General features: G+C 44.9%; 1 protein-coding gene across 3 annotated transcripts in view; it reads left to right on the forward strand.

Moving 5' to 3' along the window:
* Positions 1-482: 482 nt before the first annotated feature.
* Positions 483-23060, forward strand: part of LOC112235691 (microtubule-associated protein RP/EB family member 3) — a 53998-nt gene continuing 31420 nt past the window's right edge. The window contains exons 1-4 of one of the 3 annotated variants that reach the window (XM_042321305.1): positions 14375-14978; positions 15127-15433; positions 17345-17469; positions 17548-17693. In XM_042321305.1, coding sequence (XP_042177239.1) covers positions 17349-17469; positions 17548-17693 — 267 coding nt within the window. In that variant the 5' untranslated portion in view covers positions 14375-14978; positions 15127-15433; positions 17345-17348. Of the gene's footprint in view, positions 673-14374; positions 14979-15126; positions 15434-17344; positions 17470-17547; positions 17694-23060 lie in introns of those variants that run through there. The other 2 variants (XM_024404171.2, XM_042321307.1) reach the window with 2 other exon arrangements.

A 23060-nucleotide genomic window follows, 5' to 3' on the forward strand; every position in this document is an offset into this window, starting at 1 on the left:
TTACCCCTTGTTTATAGCCTCATTATTATGTAATTTTGTGCTACTTTTTTATTTTTACTTTAGTTTATTTAGTAAATATGTTCTTTAACTCTATTTCTTGAACTGCATTGTTGGTTAAGGGCGTGTAAGTAAGCATTTCACGGTAAGATCTACACCTGTTGTATTCAGCGCATGTGACAAATGCAATTTGATTTGATTTGAAGTTTGCCAATGTTGTGACGCAGTAGGGTGGTAAAGCGGAAATCGGAACCATCACTTCCGTTGTTTGGCTGTACCCATAGCAACGTTCGAAAATGAGGTGGCTAGGTAGGAATAAAGTTACTAAGAAACAGTATATATAATAAACAGTAACATTTCGAACTGTCCCAAAGTCCCTCGTTTCGTTCCGTTTTGCCTTCGTTTAAGAAACGTTTTGCAACAGATTAGGCTGAATGAATAAAACCCCAAGTGATATAGATCCACCATGGCACCCGGGGATACGAGGTGATGCAGTTTCGCTGTGACGCAGGTCAAACCTTGCCACTGGGACCGTATGGGTGCCGCGCAGGCGCACTTGGGCAGACAGCAGAGCTGGTCGACAGGTATCTGAGTGGACCGACTGTAGCAACGCAACTAGCACAGACCGGACAGGCTCGGAACACCGCATCAAATAGAGGCTCTTCACACGAGACAGTCAGTAAATGTCACTAACTATTATCACTACGATCTAAACCATTTAGAAGCGGACTTTGTTGGCAACTAGTTTTGTTTTAATAGTTAGTTAGCTAACTAGGTAGATGCTCCTCGAGTCCCACCGCAGTCAACGTGTTAGCGGCGCAGTGAGTGAGTGAGTGGGTATGTGTGTGATTATAACGGAGGCCCCCAGAGGGGTTGGCTGAAAACTATAGTTTTCAGAATGACAGCATCATATAAATAACAGTACAGTTCAATGCTGCTGGACCGGCTGGCCGGACCGGTTGGCCAGACCGACCGTTATGTTTAGTTAACAGCTACATCCCTCGACTGATAAGTACGTAGGCTAGCAGCTTTAGCTAACCCCGTTAGCTAGCCTGTCGCACTAACTCTGTTGTTAAGCTAGCCACTGACGAAGTCACGTTATTATGGTTATCTAGCTAGATAGTATTTGACTGTTGTCCTAGTATGAATAATTCCTTTATCTATATAGATAACGTTACGATGTTATTATTTACCTAGTAGTTAGTTAACTGATATAAAACAACTTTTTCCCCGTCAACAAGCTGACAGTAGCATAGAAGTAGTTATGAGTGGAACGGGCTTGGAAGCTGTAACCCTGGTAATGGATTTATCAACTCATGGGTGGAGTCGGTTTCACGTAGTAATAAGGATTTCCCCTGGACCAAGCTCACGGCTTGGGGAACATTCCTTCACATTCACCCCCGTTGCTACCCAGACCCCTCTTTTACCCTGCTGCTGCTACTCTCTGTTTATTATCTATGCAATAGTCACTTTAACTCTACCTACATGTACATATTACCTCCATTACCTCGACTAACGGTGCCCCCGCACATTGACTCTGTATGGTACCTGTATATAGCCTTGATTGTTATTTTACTGCTGCTGTTTAATTATTTGTTCCTTTTATTTTCTATTGTCTACTTATCTATTTTTTACTTAACACTTATTTAAAAAAAAATCTTAACTTATTTTAAAGCATTGTTGGTTAAGGGCTTGTAAGTAAGCATTTCACTGTAAGATCTGCACCTGTTGTTTTCAGTGCGTGTGTAAAATACAATTTAATTTGATGGGGCACCCGAGTGGTGCAGTGGTCTAAGGCACTGCATCTCAGTGCTAGAGGCATCACTACAGACTCTGGTTCGATTCCAGGCTGTATCACAACTGGCCGTGATTCAGAGTCCCATGGAGCGGCGCAAAATTGGCCCAGCGTCGTCCAGGTTAGGGCTTGTCCAGGTTAGGGACGTCATGGTAAATGAGAATATGTTCTTAACTGACTTGCCTAGTTGTTGTTATAATAATAATAATCATATAAAAGAAATACAAAACATGCCCCTTACCCTGTCCCCCCACCCTGTCCCTGCCCCATGTCCCTGTCCCCCCACCATGTCCCCTTACCCTGTCCCCTTACCCTGTCCCCCTTACCCTGTCCTCCCACCCTGTCCCCGTTACTGTCCCCTGTCCCCCCACCCTGTCCCTTTCCCTAGTTTTAATCTGTGAGAGAAGTGCCATACCTGGTGGAGAGAGGCTGTACAGCACATGTGTGGCATAGTGCGTGTCATACGTTACATCGTGATACGTCACAATGATACGTACAGCGTCAGAGGGGTCTGTTTTTTTTTCAACTTTACTCCGATACTATCTGTCCCTGCCCCCCACCCTGTCCCTGTCCCCCAACCCTGTCCCCTGTCCACCCACCCTGTCCCCCACCCTGTCCCCTTATCCTGTCCCCCCCCACCCTGTCCCCTGTCCCCCACCCTGTCCCCCACCCTGTCCCCCCACCCCTGTCCCTGTCTCACCCACCCAGTTTTTTTCAACTTTACTCCGATACTATCTCACTATTACCATGTCAATCAACGCTTGAATAGAAACGTAGTTCACACCCCTGATTTTGATGTCAACACAGTTGCTACAGTCCCATTAGGGCTCCGAGTGGTGCAGCGGTCTAAGGCACTGCATCTCAGTGCTAGAGGCTTCGCTACAGACACCCTGTTCGAACCCAGGCTGTATCACAACCGGCCGTGATTGGGCAGTGTATAATTTTCCCAGCGTCCGGGTTTGGCCGGTGTAGGCCTTCATTGTAAATAAGAATATGTTCTTAACTGACTAGCCTAGTTAAGTAAAAAAAAAAAAAAAAGTAAAAGTTTTCATTGCAGCCTCGTTTGAATGCCGCAGTTGCACAAATTTGTACAGAATAGGGTTAGTCCCCATTTACATGTAACCAGTTCAAAAAACCTGGCCGACGGATCACAATGCTCCCACATAGGGAAATAGAGCCCTGGTGGCTTTAAAAAACCTGACCGACGGATCACAATGCTCCCACATAGGGAAATAGAGCCCTGGTGTCTTTAAAAAACCTGACCGACGGATCACAATGCTCCCACATAGGGAAATAGAGCCCTGGTGTCTTTAAAAAACCCGACCGACGGATCACAATGCTTCCACATAGGGAAATAGAGCCCTGGTGTCTTTAAAAAACCTGACCGACGGATCACAATGCTCCCACATAGGGAAATAGAGCCCCGGTGTCTTTAAAAAACCTGACCGACGGATCACAATGCTCCCACATAGGGAAATAGAGCCCCGGTGTCTTTAAAAACCCGACCGACGGATCACAATGCTCCCACATAGGGAAATAGAGCCCTGGTGTCTTTAAAAAACCTGACCGACGGATCACAATGCTCCCACATAGGGAAATAGAGCCCTGGTGGCTTTAAAAAACCTGACCGACGGATCACAATGCTCCCACATAGGGAAATAGAGCCCTTGTGTCTTTAAAAAACCTGACTGACGGATCACAATGCTCCCACATAGGGAAATAGAGCCCTGGTGTCTTTAAAAAACCTGACCCACATAGGGAAGTAAGAGCCCTGGTGTCTTTAAAAAAAACGACCAACAGATCACAATGCTCCCACATAGGGAAATAGAGCCCTGGTGGCTTTAAAAAACCTGACCGACGGATCACAATGCTCCCACATAGGGAAATAGAGCCCTTGTGTCTTTAAAAAACCTGACTGACGGATAACAATGCTCCCACATAGGGAAATAGAGCCCTGGTGGCTTTAAAAAACCTGACCGACGGATCACAATGCTCCCACATAGGGAAATGGAGCCCTGGTGTCTTTAAAAAACCTGACCGACAGATCACAATGCTCCCACATAGGGAAGTAAGAGCCCTGGTGTCTTTAAAAAAAACGACCAACGGATCACAATGCTCCCACATAGGGAAATAGAGCCCTGGTGGCTTTAAAAAACCTGACCGACGGATCACAATGCTCCCACATAGGGAAATAGAGCCCTGGTGTCTTTAAAAAACCTGACCGACGGATCACAATGCTCCCACATAGGGAAATAGAGCCCTGGTGGCTTTAAAAAACCTGACCGACGGATCACAATGCTCCCACATAGGGAAATAGAGCCCTGGTGTCTTTAAAAAACCTGACTGACGGATCACAATGCTCCCACATAGGGAAATAGAGCCCTGGTGTCTTTAAAAAACCTGACCGACGGATCACAATGCTCCCACATAGGGAAATAGAGCCCCGGTGTCTTTAAAAAACCTGGCCGACGGATCACAATGCTCCCACATAGGGAAATAGAGCCCTGGTGTCTTTAAAAAACCTGACCGACGGATCACAATGCTCCCACATAGGGAAATAGAGCCCTGGTGGCTTTAAAAACCTGACCGACGGATCACAATGCTCCCACATAGGGAAATAGAGCCCTGGTGTCTTTAAAAACCTGACCGACGGATCACAATGCTCCCACATAGGGAAATAGAGCCCTGGTGGCTTTAAAAAACCTGACCGACGGATCACAATGCTCCCACATAGGGAAATAGAGCCCTGGTGTCTTTAAAAAACCTGACCAACGGATCACAATGCTCCCACATAGGGAAATAGAGCCCTGGTGGCTTTAAAAACCTGACCGACGGATCACAATGCTCCCACATAGGGAAATAGAGCCCTTGTGTCTTTAAAAAACCTGACTGACGGATCACAATGCTCCCACATAGGGAAATAGAGCCCTGGTGGCTTTAAAAAACCTGACCGACGGATCACAATGCTCCCACATAGGGAAGTAAGAGCCCTGGTGTCTTTAAAAACCTGACCGACGGATCACAATGCTCCCACATAGGGAAGTAAGAGCCCTGGTGTCTTTAAAAAAAACGACCAACGGATCACAATGCTCCCACATAGGGAAATAGAGCCCTGGTGGCTTCAGGATATTGTTAGCTGTGGGAAATGTGGGGACCCGGTGTCTATGGGTGCATTTGTAAATTCACTATGCCACAGAGCGCTCCGTGTACTCTGGGCGTTCGTAAATTCACTATGCCACAGAGTGCTCAGTGTACTCTGGGCGTTCGTAAATTCACTATGCCACAGAGTGCTCAGTGTACTCTGGGCGTTTGTAAATTCACTATGCCACAGAGTGCTCAGTGTACTCTGGGCGTTTGTAAATTCACTATGCCACAGAGCGCTCTGAGTGTACTCTGGGCGTTTGTAAATTCACTATGCCACAGAGTGCTCAGTGTACTCTGGGCGTTCGTAAATTCACTATGCTACAGACGCTCATAGTGTACTCTGGGCGTTCGTAAATTCACTATGCCACAGAGCGCTCAGTGTACTCTGGGCGTTTGTAAATTCACTATGCCACAGAGCGCTCAGAGTACTCTGGGCGTTCGTAAATTCACTATGCCACAGAGCGCTCAGAGTGTACTCTGGGCGTTTGTAAATTCAAAGCGTTGTCAGTTTGTAAATTTAGAGCGTTTTGCTCTCTGAGCATTCAGAGCGCACACTGACGCTCTGGCCGAGGAGCAGGGTTGATCCGAGCGTTCTGACCTCACAACAGCAGTCAAGCACCCAATCTAACTGGCTAAATTTAACTCTCTTACTAGCTACTACCAGACATAAATGAGAGAACTGCTCACTGACCATTTTACTCACCCTAGCAGAGCTGGTTAGGCTGTTTTCATGTTATCCAGGGCGTTTGTGAATGTAACTGTGATCCCGGCAACAATTTAATAACGCTTTTATGCCGACGTTTACTGACAACGGCCATATTCAACAAATGTTGAGCGTTCGTAAATTAATCCGTTATTTTGCGCTCTGGCACACTCAGACTAGACTGCTGTGAAATCTGAGAAAATAGCCCAAGTGAATTTACGAACGCACCCCAAGTAGGCTAGGCTCCACGTTTCTTTGTGTGTGGAAAACATTTCATCACAGCTAAGACATTTACCTTGTTTAGTAGAGGCCATTTGTAACTCCACTCACCACTTGTAGCTGTTATCATCTATCTGTTTGTAATGTTGGTCTAAAACAAGCAGACAACAAGACAATTGCATTTGAAAGGGTAATGTTTTTTGCTGTGAACCGATTGGATAACCTAGGTTGTTTTCCCACAGGTAGTGGTGGGGAGTCGACTCCAAAAAAATTGATTCCCGTCGACTCCCATTTCTGGATGTCAAGCTTCATTTCCGCTATGAATCAACTCCTAAGATTAAGTATTTTTGCAACGGAGGAAACTATTTGCCTTAGGGTGGGTTGCACCAACATGGATGAACTCTTAAACCTTGATTTAACCCATTTTATCTATTAATCTTGTTGCACCAAATTGTAAATTTAGTTTTAAATTAATCCTAGTTAAATTAAATCCATTCTCTAATCTAAGTTTAGTTTTCCCTTTTAAACCTAGATTCATTTTAAGTCTGTTGCTCAATGAATAAAAAATACATTTCGATTGGAGATTAATTCTAAACTGCCACTTGAGGTGGTTTAATTGATCAAATGGCAGCATATCTACTGCGGAGAAACCAAAACGACAGAGTTCGTCAGAACAATTAGAGACAGGTTGAACCCCGTTGAGTTTTATGATAATGTGAATTTTCAAGGAGATACTGCTTTTCCAAGGACTCTGTAATGCAACTGGAAAGAAAGGTTGGACCAACCATGAAGTTTGGGAGGGATAAGATCGCAGCTGTACCCCCACTACGTCAGCTCCTGGTGGCCCTACAGTTCTATGTAACTGGATGGGGACCTTTCTGGACTCCACAAGTCAACCGTCTACAGAATTGTAGTCAGTGTCCAGTGCTATTTCCGATCTGAAGAATCAGTACATCAGGTTCAGTCCTACAGAGGAAACAACAGCTGGATTTTACAGGAGAGCTAGATTCCCAGGTGTACTAGGGGCAATAGACTGTTCACACATTCACAACAGGCATATCTTATGAACCCCCAGACACCTGAAGAGAGAGAATACAACACCTCTCATATCCTGGCAGGAGGTCTCATAGAGAGTTTTTGGAGTGTGTAAAAAAAGATTCCCGTGCCTAAAGGAGGGGTTCTGCACGAAGATGGACACTACCCTGACAGTCATTATTGCAGTGGCAGTTCTGTATAACTTTGGCAAGAGACAAGGAGACGATCAACCTGAGGAGGCTGAGGAGGACCTACCTGAGGAGGACCTACCTGAGGAGGCTGAGGAGGACCTACCTGAGGAGGCTGAGGAGGACCTACCTGAGGAGGCTAAGGAGGACCTACCTGAGGAGGCTAAGGAGGACCTACCTGAGGAGGACCTACCTGAGGAGGCTGAGGAGGACCTACCTGAGGAGGCTGAGGAGGACCTACCTGAGGAGGCTAAGGAGGACCTACCTGAGGAGGCTGAGGAGGACCTACCTGAGGAGGCTGAGGAGGACCTACCTGAGGAGGCTGAGGAGGACCTACCTGAGGAGGACCTACCTGAGGAGGCTGAGGAGGACCTACCTGAGAAGGCTGAGGAGGACCTACCTGAGGAGACCGTGGAGGACCTACCTGAGGAGACCGTGGAGGACCATGCTGCCGATGCCATTGGGAATGCTGTTAGGGGAACCTTGATTGAGAACCATTTTGCAGCCTAAGGTGTGTATAATGTAACATTGGTAACATGTAAAAAGCAATATTAGATTTTGATCGACACATACAATTCCTAATTAGGCTATCTGTATAGGTATTATTAAGACTTTGTTATTCTCAATACCATACAGGGTGGCACTGGAAGCACCAGAACACAAGTGTGGGGACAAGACTGGAGGACACTGCTTGGGAAAGCAAGCATTGTTGTTACTGTCATTTAATTATGCCAATGTGCTTTCATTAATTGAAAACCCTTAATCTATTTTATGAGAATTTGTAAGATTCTTGTTTGCATAAAATAGACGCAGACCAGTCTTTCATTAATAGGTAACAGAATTTATTCTTGGAGCGCGCTGCCACTTAACCACGAACAACAGTTTATATACAGATCATGACGTAATTTCATTGCTTTAACAGAATCCCCTCCTCTCGACCGGGACAAAGTGAGGTGAAAATTTCATTCTAACTTACTAACACACTCCCAAGTAACTTTTGAGCCCTCAACATTATCGATCACCACTGAGCTGACGGTTTTAATTAACAGAACCTAGGAATGCACTCACTGCCTTATCTAAAAACCCCAGAGCTAAGTTTCTGTAGGTTCAACCATAGGGTAACGACCTTATGTGTTTACACAGTCCCCAACCCATTCGTTTCTTCCTAGTTGAAATGGTGTTCATTAACTTTAATTACTCCTTGTCCGTGTCACACAATCCCTTCTTATGAACTCATATTGTTAATCAGATATAATAAAACAGAGTATAAGTTTTACTTAGTTACAGTTCCATTTAAAATGATTTGTTCAGTCATTTAATCAAAATTTTACCAACAATTGTTTTAATTAATAATTGCTTGAAATACATAAAAAGATCAGCATTCATTACACAGTGGGCATTTGTTTCCCTGACGGAGTTTCTGTTTGTGAATTCACAGTAGCTCTTTTTGTAAATTCAGGACCTCAATCTGCAGTAGATTTTTCTCTCGACCCAGCTCCAAAACATCAATAAGAGCTTGGTTCATGTCAGTTCTGGGGCGTTTGCTTGGCCTGTCTGGTGTTTTTGTTGCTGGTGCAAGATCCAGGCACTGCTACTTCTCCACAGCACAGGGTGTCCGTTCAACTCAAGGAAAGAAAATAAATGAAAGAAAATGAACTATTTTTATTTGGCTATTTACGTGCCCATTTTGTACAACAATTGAATTGGGGCTTATGATATGAGCAGCCTTGGTATTAATGATGATGTTATGTAACACACTGTAATGGGCCTGATAACGGTAACACGCTGTAACGGGCCCGATAACGGTAACGCGTCGTGGCGGGCCCGATAACGGTAACGCGCCGTGGCGGGCCTGATAACGGTAACATGCTGTGACGGGCCTGATAACGGTAACATGCTGTGACGGGCCTGATAACGGTAACGCACCGTGTCGGGCCTGATAACGGTAACGCGCCGTGTCGGGCCTGATAACGGTAACGCGCCGTGTCGGGCCTGATAACGGTAACACGCTGTGACGGACCTGATAACGGTAACACGCTGTGACGGCCTGATAACGGTAACACGCTGTAACGGGCCTGATAACGGTAACGGGCCTGATAACTGTAACGTGCCGTGGCGGGCCTGATAACGGTAACATGCTGTAACGGGCCTGATAACGGTAACATGCTGTGACGGGCCTGATAACGGGAACATGCTGTGACGGGCCTGATAACGGTAACATGCTGTAACGGGCCTGATAACGGTAACGTGCCTTGGCGGGCCTGATAACGGTAACATGCCGTGTATAGTTAAAGTGACTATGCATATATGATAAACAGAGAGTAGCAGCAGTGTAAAAGAGGGGTTGGGGGGGGACACAATGCAAATAGTCCGGGTAGCCATTTGATTACCTGTTCAGGAGTCTTATGGCTTGGGGGTAAAAACTGTTGAGAAGCCTTTTTGTCCTAGACTTGGCACTCCGGTACCGCTTGCCATGCAGTATTAGAGAGAACAGTCTATCACTGGCGTGGCTGGGTTCTTAGACAATTTTTAGGGCCTTCCTCTGACACCGCCTGGTGTAGAGGTCCTGGATGGCAGGCAGCTTAGCCCCAGTGATGTACTGGGCCGTACGCACTACCCTCTGTAGTGTCTTGCGGTCGGAGGCCGAGCAGTTGCCGTACCAGGCAGTGATGCAACCAGGATGCTCTCGATTTTGCAGCTGTAGAACCTTTTGAGGATCTGAGGACCCATGCCAAATCTTTTTAGTTTCCTGGGGGGGGGGATAGGCTTTGTCGTGCCCTCTTCACGACTGTTTTGGTGTGTTTGGACCATTCTAGTTTGTTGGTGATGTTTACACCAAGGAACTTGAAGCTCTCAACCTGCTCCACTACAGCCCCGTCGATGAGAATGGGGGCGTGCTCGGTGCTCCTTTTCCTGTAGTCCATAATCATCTCCTTAGTCTTGGTTACGTTGAGGAATAGGTTGTTATTCTGGCACCACCCGGCCAGGTCTCTGACCTCCTCCCTATAGGCTGGCTCGTTGTTGGTGATCAAACCACTGTTGTGTCGTCTGCAAACTTAATGATGGTGTCGTGCCTGGCCATGCAGTCGTGGGTGAACAGGGAGTACAGGAGGGGACTGAGCATGCACCCCTGAGGGGCTCCAGTGTTGAGGATCAGTGTGGCAGATGTGTTGCTACCTACCCTCACCACCTGGGGGCGGCAGGAAGTCCAGGATCCAGTTGCAGAGGGGAGGTGTTCAGTCCCAGGATCCTTTGCTTAGTGATGACCTTTGAGGGTATTATGGTGTTGAACGCTGAGCTGTAGCCAATGAATAGCATTCTCACGTGGGAAATGGCAGTGTGGAGTGGATTAGAGATTTGATCATCTGAGGATCTGTTTGGGTGGTATTCAAATTGGAGTTGGTCTAGGGTTTCTGGGAAAATGGTGTTGATGTGAGCCATTACCAGCCTTTCAAAGCACTTCATGGCTACGGATGTGAGTGCTACAGGTCTGTAGTCATTTAGGCAGGTTGCCTTTGTGTTCTTTGGCACAGGGACTATGGTGGTCTGCTTGAAACATGTTGGTATTACAGACTCAATCAGGGACATGTTGAAAATGTCAGTGAAGACAGCTGGTCAGCACATGCCCGGAGCACACGTCCTGGTAATCCATCTGGCCCCACAGCCTTGTGAATGTTGACCTGTTTAAAGATCTTACTTACGTCGGCACGGAGAGTGTGATCACACAGTGGTACGGAACAGCTGATGCTCTCATGCATGCCTCAGTGTTGCTTGCCTTGAAGCGAGCATAGAAGTGATTTAGACAGATACATGGTCTCCACATACTGAAACAGAGAGGTGCTGTCCAGACAGCATCAGATACATGGTCTACACATACTGAGACAGAGCGGTGCTGTTTCACTGTCCAGACAGCATCAAATACATGGTCTACACATACTGAGATAGAGAGGTGCTGTTTCACTGTCCAGACAGCATCAGATACATGGTCTACACATACTGAGACAGAGAGGTGCTGTTTTGCTCGCTTGTATGCTTTAACTGAGACTAATGCGTCATTCAGTTGGTGCGCGTCTCTGTCAAATAAATGATCAATATTTCTATATTTTATTTGGACGGGCAAGGAGGTACGGTAGGGCGTGCCAGGCCATAACGCCGGCCCACCAGTGAATTGACGTTGAACATCGCCAATTGTATCAGTTCAATTTGGCCTAAATGGTCAATGAAAAGCATTGCCTATAGGTGGAATCCAATCAAGTTGTAGAAACATCTCAAGGATGATCAATGGAAACATGATGCAACTGAGCTCAATTTCGAGTCTCATAACAAAGGGTCTGAATACTTACAGTGCCTTGCGAAAGTATTCGGCCCCCTTGAACTTTGCGACCTTTTGCCACATTTCAGGCTTCAAACATAAAGATATAAAACTGTATTTTTTTGTGAAGAATCAACAAGAAGTGGGACACAGTCATGAAGTGGAACGACATTTATTGGATATTTCAAACTTTTTTAACAAATCAAAAACTGCAAAATTATTCAGCCCCCTTAAGTTAATACTTTGTAGCGCCACCTTTTGCTGCTATTACAGCTGTAAGTCGCTTGGGGTATGTCTCTATTAGTTTTGCACATCGAGAGACTGAAATATTTTCCCATTCCTCCTTGCAAAACAGCTCGAGCTCAGTGAGGTTGGATGGAGAGCATTTGTGAACAGCAGTTTTCAGTTCTTTCCACAGATTCTCGATTGGATTCAGGTCTGGACTTTGACTTGGCCATTCTAACACCTGGATATGTTTATTTTTGAACCATTCCATTGTAGATTTTGCTTCATGTTTTGGATCATTGTCTTGTTGGAAGACAAATCTCCGTCCCAGTCTCAGGTCTTTTGCAGATTTTCTTCCAGAATGGTCCTGTATTTGGCTCCATCCATCTTCCCATCAATTTTAACCATCTTCCCTGTCCCTGCTGAAGAAAAGCAGGCCCAAACCATGATGCTGCCATCACCATGTTTGACAGTGGGGATGGTGTGTTCAGGGTGATGAGCTGTGTTGCTTTTACGCCAAACATAATGTTTTGCATTGTTGCCGAAAAGTTCAATTTTGGTTTCATCTGACCAGAGCACCTTCTTCCACTTGTTTGGTGTGTCTCCCAGGTGGCTTGTGGCAAACTTTAAACAACACTTTTTATGGATATCTTTAAGAAAGGGCTTTCTTTTTGCCACTCTTCCATAAAGGCCAGATTTGTGCAATATACGACTGATTGTTGTCCTATGGACAGAGTCTCCCACCTCAGTGATCATGGGCCTCTTGGCTGCATCTCTGATCAGTCTTCTCCTTGTATGAGCTGAAAGTTTAGAGGGACGGCCAGGTCTTGGTAGATTTGCAGTGGTCTGATACTCCTTCCATTTCAATATTATCGCTTGCACAGTGCTCCTTGGGATGTTTAAAGCTTGGGAAATCTTTTTGTATCCAAATCTGGCTTTAAACTTCTTCACAACAGTATCTCGGACCTGCCTGGTGTGTTCCTTGTTCTTCATGATGCTCTCTGCGCTTTTAACGGACCTCTGAGACTATCACAGTGCAGGTGCATTTATACGGAGACTTGATTACACACAGGTGGATTTTTTTATCATTATTAGTCATTTAGGTCAACATTGGATCATTCAGAGATCCTCACTGAACTTCTGGAGAGAGTTTGCTGCACTGAAAGTGGGGCTGAATAATTTTGCACGCCCAATTTTTCAGTTTTTGATTTGTTAAAAAAGTTTGAAATATCCAATAAATGTCGTTCCACTTCATGATTGTGTCCCACTTGTTGTTAATTCTTCACAAAAAAAATACAGTTTTAGATCTTTATGTTTGAAGCCTGAAATGTGGCAAAAGGTCGCAAAGTTCAAGGGGGCCGAATACTTTCGCAAGGTACTGTATGTAAGTTATTTCTGTTAAAATAAAACATTTTTTATAAATGTGCAAACATTTCTAAAAAACAGTTTTTTTTTCTTCAAATAAGGCTGTAACGTAGCAAAATGTGGAAAAAGTCACGGGGTCTAAATACTTTCCGAATGCTCTGTATACTCAGAAGTGGTAGATGGGATGCATGCCTCCTGAGTCTGACTAAGGCCCCACTTCATATCTTCTCCGGCATTGGTGTTTTGGTGTAGACCCCGGGATGATTAGAGCTGCTTTGGGAAGTTCAAACAATGGATCCAGGTCAGGGAAGATTCATTTCTGGTGAGTGACCGCAGATCTAATATTTCGGCTGTAGGTAATAATACAAGAAATGCTATCTGCAAATAATGTAAAAAATAAAACAATATAAAAAAAGTTGTCTAGGAGATAGAAACAGGGTGACCATGTATGTCAGTGCCATCTTAACTCTTGATTCTAGCCATCCCGGATCCGGGATCGTGAATACAGCCTCAAGCTCATTACCATAACGCAACGTTAACTATTCATGAAAATCGCAAATGAAATGAAATAAATATATTAGCTCTCAAGCTTAGCCTTTTGTTAACAACACTGTCATCTCAGATTTTCAAAATATGCTTTTCAACCATAGCAAAACAAGCATTTGTGTAACAGTATTGATAGCTAGCGTAGCATTTAGCGTTAGCATTCAGCGGGCAACATTTTCACAAAAACAAGAAAAGCATTCAAATAAAATAATTTACCTTTGAAGAACTTCGGATGTTTTCAATGAGGAGACTCTCAGTTAGATAGCAAATGTTCAGTTTTTCCTGAAAGATTCTTTGTTTAGGAGAAATCGCTCCGTTTGGTTCGTCACGTTTGGCTACCAAAAAAAAAACGAAAATTCAGTCATCAAAACCCCGAACTTTTTTCCAAATTAACTCCATAATATCGACTGAAACATGGTAAACGTTGTTTAGAATCAATCCTCAAGGTGTTTTTTCACATCTCTTCGATGATATATCGTTCGTGGAAGTCTCCTCTCTCCTCTGAATCACATGGCTGAAAGCGTGCAGCTGAAGATTACGCACCAATTTCGACAAAGGACACCGGGCGGACACCTGGTAAATGTAGTCTCTTATGGCCAATCTTCCAATGATATGCCTACAAACACGTCACAATGCTGCAGACACCTTGGGGAAACGGCAGAACGTGTAGGCTCGTTCAGGGCGCATTCACAGCCATATAAGGAGACAATGGAAAACATTTTATCTTGGTTTCGCCTGTAGCATCAGTTCTGTGGCACTCACAGATAATATCTTTGCAGTTTTGGAAACGTCAGAGTGTTTTCTTTCCAAAGCTGTCAATTATATGCATAGTCGAGCATCTTTTCGTGACAAAATATCTTGTTCAAAATGGGAACGTTTTTTTATCCATAAATTAAAAGAGCGCCCCCTATATCCAAGAAGTTAAGTCAGTGTGGATAGTCTGTGGGAGTGGGAGATCAGTACTTGTTAGCCATTTATCAAACCTGCATATACCACACAACCTTGTCAGTAATAAGAATTGGGAAACTTGTTTAGTGCAATGATGTATTGATAGGAAGTATCATATGGGGTTTAGCATAAACAACAAAATAATATTTCAATAAATCAACAACAAATGAATAGTCCTGTCAGAGTTAGCATCTCAATTAGGAAACCGTAGTCCTATTAGAACCTGTTGTTGAGCCTTTAAGTCCTTGAATGGATGTCCAAGTCCAAAGAAATAGTTGTTACTCCCCCAAGTGAAGAGGATGGCTCTCAACTATTCCACTATTTTACCACCACAACATTGGTTTGGGCAACGAAAGAGGCCTAAAATCTCTTAGCCCACAACAAAAACATGCTAGCCTTCCCCCACCATGGACTTGCAGTTGATTCAAGATGGCCCCTGTGGCTTGGACACACCCCACACCGCCCCCATACCTGCAACCTTAAAGACTTACTTCATAATGGGTAACTATCTTCACAAACAGTGTGTTAGTGTAGTCTTGGCCCAGTATATACCAACACATTCTTTTCATATATTCATTATTTCATTTCTTTTAGGGGCAACGTTTCATTTCATTTTCACGTTATGCTTTTTTGGTAACTCATGTTACAGTATTATGGCCAGGGGATAGAAGCTGTTTTGGAGCCTGTTGATCTGAACCTTGATGCACCGGTACCGCCTGCCAGACGGAAGCATGGAGAACAGTCCATGTCTCGGGTAGCTGGAGTCTTTGGCAATTCTTCGGGCCTTTCTCAGACACCTGGCATGTACGTCCTGGATAGCTGGAAGCTCACCCCCAGTGATGCTCTGGGCCGTCCGCACCACCCTCTGTAGGGCTTTCCGGTCGAGGGCAGTACAGTTGCCATACCAGACGGTAATACAGCAAGTCAGGATGCTCTCGCTGGTGCAGCTGTAAAAGGTTAGAGTCTATGGATTCTTCAATTACATTGAGCTGATTTCTGACGTGCTGTTCCTTCTTTTTCCGTAGTGTATTTCTGTATTGTTTTAGTGATTCACCATTCCTTGTACCTAGCATCGAGCATGGTGGCGACACAGTAAAGAGAGAATGCCTGTTAAAGAAGTAGCGGTCCTTGTACCTAGCATCGAGCAGGGTGGCGAAACAGTAAAGAGGCTCGGAGAGAATGCCGATTATAGAAGTAGCGGTCCTTGTACCTAGCATCGAACATGGTGGCGACACAGTAAAGAGAGAATGCCTGTTAAAGAAGTAGTGGTCCTTGTACCTAACATCGAGCACGGTGACGACACAGTCAAGAGGCTCAGAGAGAATGCCATCGAATCACTTGTTCACAGCCTCTTGTAGAGTACTTTTCCAAATTAACCCCACAGTCTGTGTGGGCAGTTTAGTTGAGCAGGCGTTTCAATGCCATGACAGAGGGCATCACGTCTGCTGCAGATGCAGTTGATGAGCTTATTTCTACAGTCAGTTGTTAGACTGGACCTAGGAGTGTGTTCATGTTTCAAACATGTTCTCAAATGCCATTGAAATGGCAGCAGCGGTATGAGAACCAGCACATTCTTGAGCAATACGGCTTTCCTCAGTACGAAATCCTTGTTGACCCACTGTGCTGTCAAACTTAGCATACTCATGGGGCTGACATCGCTAGTCCAAATGTCAGTCGTGACAGCTAATGGCATTGAAGCCCATAGCAAGTAGCTCATGTGTGAACACTACTGTGTAACTCCGGTAGGGCAACACCGGAAGAATAGCGCCTACTTGGTAGTGTGTACCGGACCCCGAGGTGTTCGACCAGTCGGCGAAAGCCAACATCATCCGCGACAGAGGACAGTTGATTTGTCAAGGGCAATGAATTCCATTATCATGTCGTTAATGGATTTCACCATTGAGTTGTCTTGCTGAAATGTTCTTACTCTTTCAAATGACTGATGGACTTGTTGACTCCTCGATCCACACAGCAGACGTTGTGGGTTAGGAATGCTGTGTTGCATGTTTAGCGCTATATTTTTTTGTGGCTTCATTACGCCATCTACCTACGTTTATATAGGTATGCATGTCAGCTTTGACATCGATTTTGCACATTGGCGTTTATTAACCAAGACATCGTGCCAATGCCGATGCTGGCATTTTCGCTAATATCGGACGATTCTGATATGCTTACCGATATATATCGATATAGCATCCCTAGCTTTGATGCCTCATGATTGAGTATTGCTCTGTTCAAGTAGACTGTGATTTTGCTGTGGTCTGATAGGGGTGTCAGTGAACGCTCTAAGAGACTCTCGGTTGAGGTCAGTGATAAAGTAGTCTACAGTACTACTGCCAAGAGATGAGCTATAGCTGTACCTACTAGAGGTCGACCGATTATGATTTTTCAACGCCGATACCGATTTATTGGAGGACCAAAAAAGCCGATACCGATTAATCAGCCGACTCTCCACCTCTGTCTCTCTCCCCCTCCCTCTCTCCCGTCTCTCTCTCTCTCCCATCTCTCTCTCTCTCCCTCTCTTCTCTCCCTCTCTCTTTCTGTCCCCCTCTCTGTCTCTCTACCTCTCTCTTTCTCCCCCCTCTCTCTCTCTCTCTCTCCACCCCTCTCTCTGTCTCGCTCTCTCGTGTCTCTAAGAGCCTTTGTGTGTGTGTGTGTGTGTGTGTGCGCGCCCTTAGGTGTTTAATTCGATTATGTTTAACCTTGTTTTCAAACATTAACACTGTTTTTGTAAACATGAGATTTAACGTAAAAGGATTGTGTTTTTACCATTCATGACTAATAATGTAATATAATCTTAAACTCTGTTTGTGCCTGCCTGCGTGCGTGCCTGCCTGCCTGCCTGCGTGCCTGCCTGTGTGTTGCAGGTTGATGGCGGTGAATGTATTCTCCATCTCTTCGGCTCTGGAGAACCTGAGTCGTCATGAGATGCTGTCCTGGGTCAACGACTCTCTACGGCTCACCTACACCAAGATAGAACAACTGTGTTCAGGTAACATGCACACATTTCAATCATTTAGATTAATGTCATAATGAATGATATTCTAACTTGTAAATGTTGTGTGTGTAGGTGCAGTGTATTGTCAGTTCATGGACATGTTGTTCCCTGGCTGTGTCCTGCTGAAGAAGGTGAAGTTCGCAGCCCGGCTGGAACATGAGTTCATCAACAACTTCAAGGTCCTACAGGCCTCCTTCAAGAGAATGGGCGTAGACAAGGTACACACACACACACCCTTACCTACAAGCCCTCCTTCAAGAGAACGAGCGTAGACAAGGTATCATCATCATCAATGAAAGGCCCAGTGGAGTTTTTCTTTGTCTTTTTTTGTCACATCTTGTACATCAGCTGTTGAAACTAACACTGTAAAAGTTTGAAACAAATAAATGTGATCAGTGTTATTTCCTGATAGTTTTTGGATGAAAATACCATCTACACAGGACCTTCTGATCAGCAGGTTTTACATGGGTGGAGTTTTGGCTCGCCTGGTGACATCATCAGGCGGTATAAGTTAGGTCAATAACAAATAATTCCACACCTCTCTGGGCGAGTTCATTTCGCAGTCTGCACATTTTAGACCATTCCATTGATACTGAAGTGAAACCCACCTGGTACACCGGGCCATGCAAATGGACCAATAACAGCTCGTTTTCAGGTTACATATGCCTCCAATTACACCTCTCACTCAGACCACTCCCACACAGTCCTCGCTAAATTCATGACTCAAATTCTCAATTTTTTGTAGCTTTTTGACAATATTAATGGAAAACTATTAATCCTACTGTTAACACTGTACTCACTCAGTCTAGAGGTTCTAGGCTTTTCTAAGTGTTCTGTAACCGGACTCCATGTGTGTAGACGGGAGAAGCAAGCCTATATGTCCAGGTGTTGACTGCATGTACCCAGGAGACACCTTACCTTGGTCCAGGGCCAGCTCTGTCTCTCTTGACCTCTTGGTCGGCCAGTCCAAGCGGATTATGGATTGTTCAAAATGGTGACCAACATAAATATATAGAAAAGGGAACTACAGTTGTGGCCAAAAGTTTTGAGAATGACACAAATATTTATTTCCACAAAGTTTGCTGCTTCAGGGTCTTTAGATATTTTTGTCAGATGTTACTATGGAATACTGATGTATAATTACAAGCAATTCATAAGTGTCAAAGGCTTTTATTGACAATTACATGAAGTTGATGCAAAGAGGTACTTCCGGCGCCGACAGAGATGGCCGCCTCGCTTCGCGTTCCTAGGAAACTATGCAGTGTTTTGTTTTTTTACGTGTTATTTCTTACATTAGTACCCCAGGTCATCTTAGGTTTCATTACATACAGTCGAGAAGAACTACTGAATATAAGATCAGCGTCAACTCACCATCAGTACGACCAAGAATATGTTTTTCGCGACGCGGATCCTGTGTTCTGCCTTTCAAACAGGACAACGGAATGGTTCCCATGCAGCGACCCAAAAAACGACTCAGAAAAAGAGGGAAACGAGGCGGTCTTCTGGTCAGACTCCGGAGACGGGCACATCGTGCACCACTCCCTAGCATTCTTCTCGCCAATGTCCAGTCTCTTGACAACAAGGTTGATGAAATCCGAGCAAGGGTAGCATTCCAGAGGGACATCAGAGACTGTAACGTTCTTTGCTTCACGGAAACATGGCTCACTGGAGAGACGCTATCGGAGGCGGTGCAGCCAGCGGGTTTCTCCACGCATCGCGCCGGCAGAAACGAACATCTTTCTGGTAAGAAGAGGGGCGGGGGCGTATGCCTTATGGCTAACGAGACATGGTGTGATGAAAGAAACATACAGGAACTCAAATCCTTCTGTTCACCTGATTTAGAACTCCTCACAATCAAATGTAGACCGCATTATCTACCAAGAGAATTCTCTTCGATTATAATCACAGCCGTATATATCCCCCCCAAGCAGACACATCGATGGCTCTGAACGAACTTTATTTGACCCTGGGTCTCGACCCCGCCCTGTGCAACTGGGTACTGGACTTCCTGACGGGCCGCCCCCAGGTGGTGAGGGTAGGCAACAACATCTCCACCCCGCTGATCCTCAACACTGGGGCCCCACAAGGGTGCGTTCTGAGCCCTCTCCTGTACTCCCTGTTCACCCACGACTGCGTGGCCACGCATGCCTCCAACTCAATCATCAAGTTTGCGGACGACACAACAGTGGTAGGCTTGATTACCAACAACGACGAGACGGCCTACAGGGAGGAGGTGAGGGCCCTCGGAGTGTGGTGTCAGGAAAATAACCTCACACTCAACGTCAACAAAACTAAGGAGATGATTGTGGACTTCAGGAAACAGCAGAGGGAACACCCCCTATCCACATCGATGGAACAGTAGTGGAGAGGGTAGCAAGTTTTAAGTTCCTCGGCATACACATCACAGACAAACTGAATTGGTCCGCTCACACAGACAGCATCGTGAAGAAGGCGCAGCAGCGCCTCTTCAACCTCAGGAGGCTGAAGAAATTCGGCTTGTCACCAAAAGCACTCACCAACTTCTACAGATGCACAATAGAGAGCATCCTGGCGGGCTGTATCACCGCCTGGTACGGCAACTGCTCCGCCCACAACCGGAAGGCTCTCCAGAGGGTAGTGAGGTTTGCACAACGCATCACCGGGGGCAAACTACCTGCCCTCCAGGACACCTACACCACCCGATGTTACAGGAAGGCCATAAAGATCATCAAGGACATCAACCACCCGAGCCACTGCCTGTTCACCCCACTATCATCCAGAAGGCGAGGTCAGTACAGGTGCATCAAAGCTGGGACCGAGAGACTGAAAAACAGCTTCTATCTCAAGGCCATCAGACTGTTAAACAGCCACCACTAACATTGAGTGGCTGCTGCCAACACACTGACACTGACTCAACTCCAGCCACTTTAATAATGGGAATTGATGGGAAATGATGTAAATATATCACTAGCCACTTTAAACAATGCTACCTTATATAATGTTACTTACCCTACATTATTCATCTCATATGCATACGTATATACTGTACTCTATATCATCGACTGCATCCTTATGTAATACATGTATCACTAGCCACTAACTATGCCACTTTGTTTACATACTCATCTCATATGTATATACTGTACTTGATACCATCTACTGTATCTTGCCTATGCTGCTCTGTACCGTCACTCATTCATATATCCTTATGTACATATTCTTTATCCCCTTACACTGTGTATAAGACAGTCGTTTTGGAATTGTTAGTTAGATTACTTGTTGGTTGTTTCTGTATTGTCGGAACTAGAAGCATAAGCATTTCGCTACACTCGCATTAACATCTGTTAACCATGTGTATGTGACAAATAAAATTTGATTTGATTTGAGTCAATATTTGCAGTGTTGACCCATCTTTTTCAAGACCTCTGCAATCCACCCTGGCATGCTGTCAATCAACTTCTGGGCCACATCCTGACTGATGGCAGCCCATTCTTGCACAATCAATGCTTGGAGTTTGTCAGAATTTGTGGGTTTTTGTTTGTCCATCCACCTCTTGAGGATTGACCACAAGTTCTTAATGGGATTAAGGTCTGGGGAGTTTCCTGGCTATGGACCCAAAATATCAATGTTTTGTTCCCTGAGCCACTTAGTTATCACTTTTGCCTTATGGCAAGGTTCTCCATCATGTTGGAAAAGACATTGTTCATTACCAAACTGTTCCTGGATGGTTGGGAGAAGTTACTCTCGGAGGATGTGTTGGTACCATTCTTTATTCATGGTTGTGTTCTTAGGCAACATTGTGAGTGAGCCCACTCCCTTGGTTGAGAAGCAACCCCACACATGAATGGTCTCAGGATGATTTACTGTTGGCTTGACATAGGACTGATGGTAGCGCTCACCTTGTTTTCTCTGGACAAGCTTTTTCCGAATGCCCCAAACAATCGGAAAGGGATTCATCAGAGACAATGACTTTACCCCAGTCCTCAGCAGTCCAATCCCTGTACCTTCTGCTGAATATCAGTCTGTCCCTGATGTGTTTCCTGGAGAGAAGTGGCTACTTTGCTGCCCTTCTTGACACCACGCCATCCTCCAAAAGTCTTTGCCTCATTGTGCGTGCAGATGCACTCACACCTGCCTGCTGCCATTTGAGCAAGCTCTGTACTGGTGGTGCCCCGATCCCGCAGCTGAATCAACTTTAGGAGATGGTCCTGGCGCTTGCTGGACTTTCTTGGGCGTCCTGAAGCCTTCTTCTCAACAATTGAACAGCTCTCCTTGAAGTTCTTGATGATCCGATAAATGGTTGATTGAGGTGCAATCTTACTGGCAGCAATATCCTTGCCTGTGAAGCCCTTTTTGTGCAAAGCAATGATGACCGCACGTGTTTCCTTGCAGGTAACCATGGTTGACAGGGGAAGAACAATGATTCCAAGCACCACCCTCCTTTTGAAGCTTCCAGTCTGTTATTCGAACTCAATCAGCATGACAGAGTGGTCTCCAGCCTTGTCCTCGTCACCACTCACACCACCTGGGCGGCAGGGTAGCCTACTGGTTAGAGCGTTGGACTAGTAACCGAAAGGTTGTAAGGTCGAATCCCCGAGCTGACAAGGTAAAAATCTGTCGTTCTGGCCCTGAACAGGCAGTTAACCCACTGTTCCTAGGCCGCCATTGAAAATAAGAATTTGTTCTTAACTGACTTGCCTAGTAAAATAAAGGTAAAATTTAAAAAAAAATAAAAAAAATAATGAGAGAATCACTGACATTATGTCAGCTGGTCCTTTTGTGGCAGGGCTGAAATGCAGTGGGAATGTTTTTTGGGGATTCAGTTCTTTGCATGGCAAAGAGGGACTTTGCAGTTAATTGCAATTCATCTGATCACTCTTCATAACATTCTGGAGTATATGCAAATTGCCATCATAAAAACTGAGGCAGCAGACTTTGGGAAAATGAATATTTGTGTCATTCTCAAAACTTTTGGCCACGACTGTACAAACTAGAGGTCGGCCGGTTATGATTTTTCAATGCCGATAGCGATTATTGGAGGACCAAAACAAAACCGATACCAATTAAACGTCCAATTTTTTTATTTATTTTATTTATTTGTAATAATGACAATTACAACAATACTAAATTAACACTTATTTGAACTTAATATAATACATCAATAAAATCAATTTAGCCTCAAATAAATAATGAAACATGTTCAATTTCGTTTAAATAATGCAAAAACAAAGTGTTGGAGAAGAAAGTAAAAGTGCAATATGTGCCATGTAAAAAAAGCTAACATTTGAGTTCCTTGCTCAGAACATGAGAACATATGAAAGTTGGTGGTTCCTTTTAACATGAGTCTTCAATATTCCCAGGTAACAAGTTTTAGGTTGTAGTTATTATAGGACTATTTCTCTCCACACCATTTGTATTTCATATTCCTTTGACTATTGGATGTTCTTATAGGCACATTAGTATTGCCAGTGTAACAGTATAGCTTCCGTCCCTCTCCTCGCCCCTACATTGGGCTCGAACCAGGAACACATCGACAACAGCCACCCTTGACGCATCGTTGCCCATCGCTCCACAAAAGCCGCGGCCCTTGCAGGGCAAGAGGAAGA

The sequence above is a fragment of the Oncorhynchus tshawytscha genome, linkage group LG05 (genome assembly GCF_018296145.1).
Source record: "Oncorhynchus tshawytscha isolate Ot180627B linkage group LG05, Otsh_v2.0, whole genome shotgun sequence".
Classification (NCBI taxonomy): domain Eukaryota; kingdom Metazoa; phylum Chordata; class Actinopteri; order Salmoniformes; family Salmonidae; genus Oncorhynchus; species Oncorhynchus tshawytscha.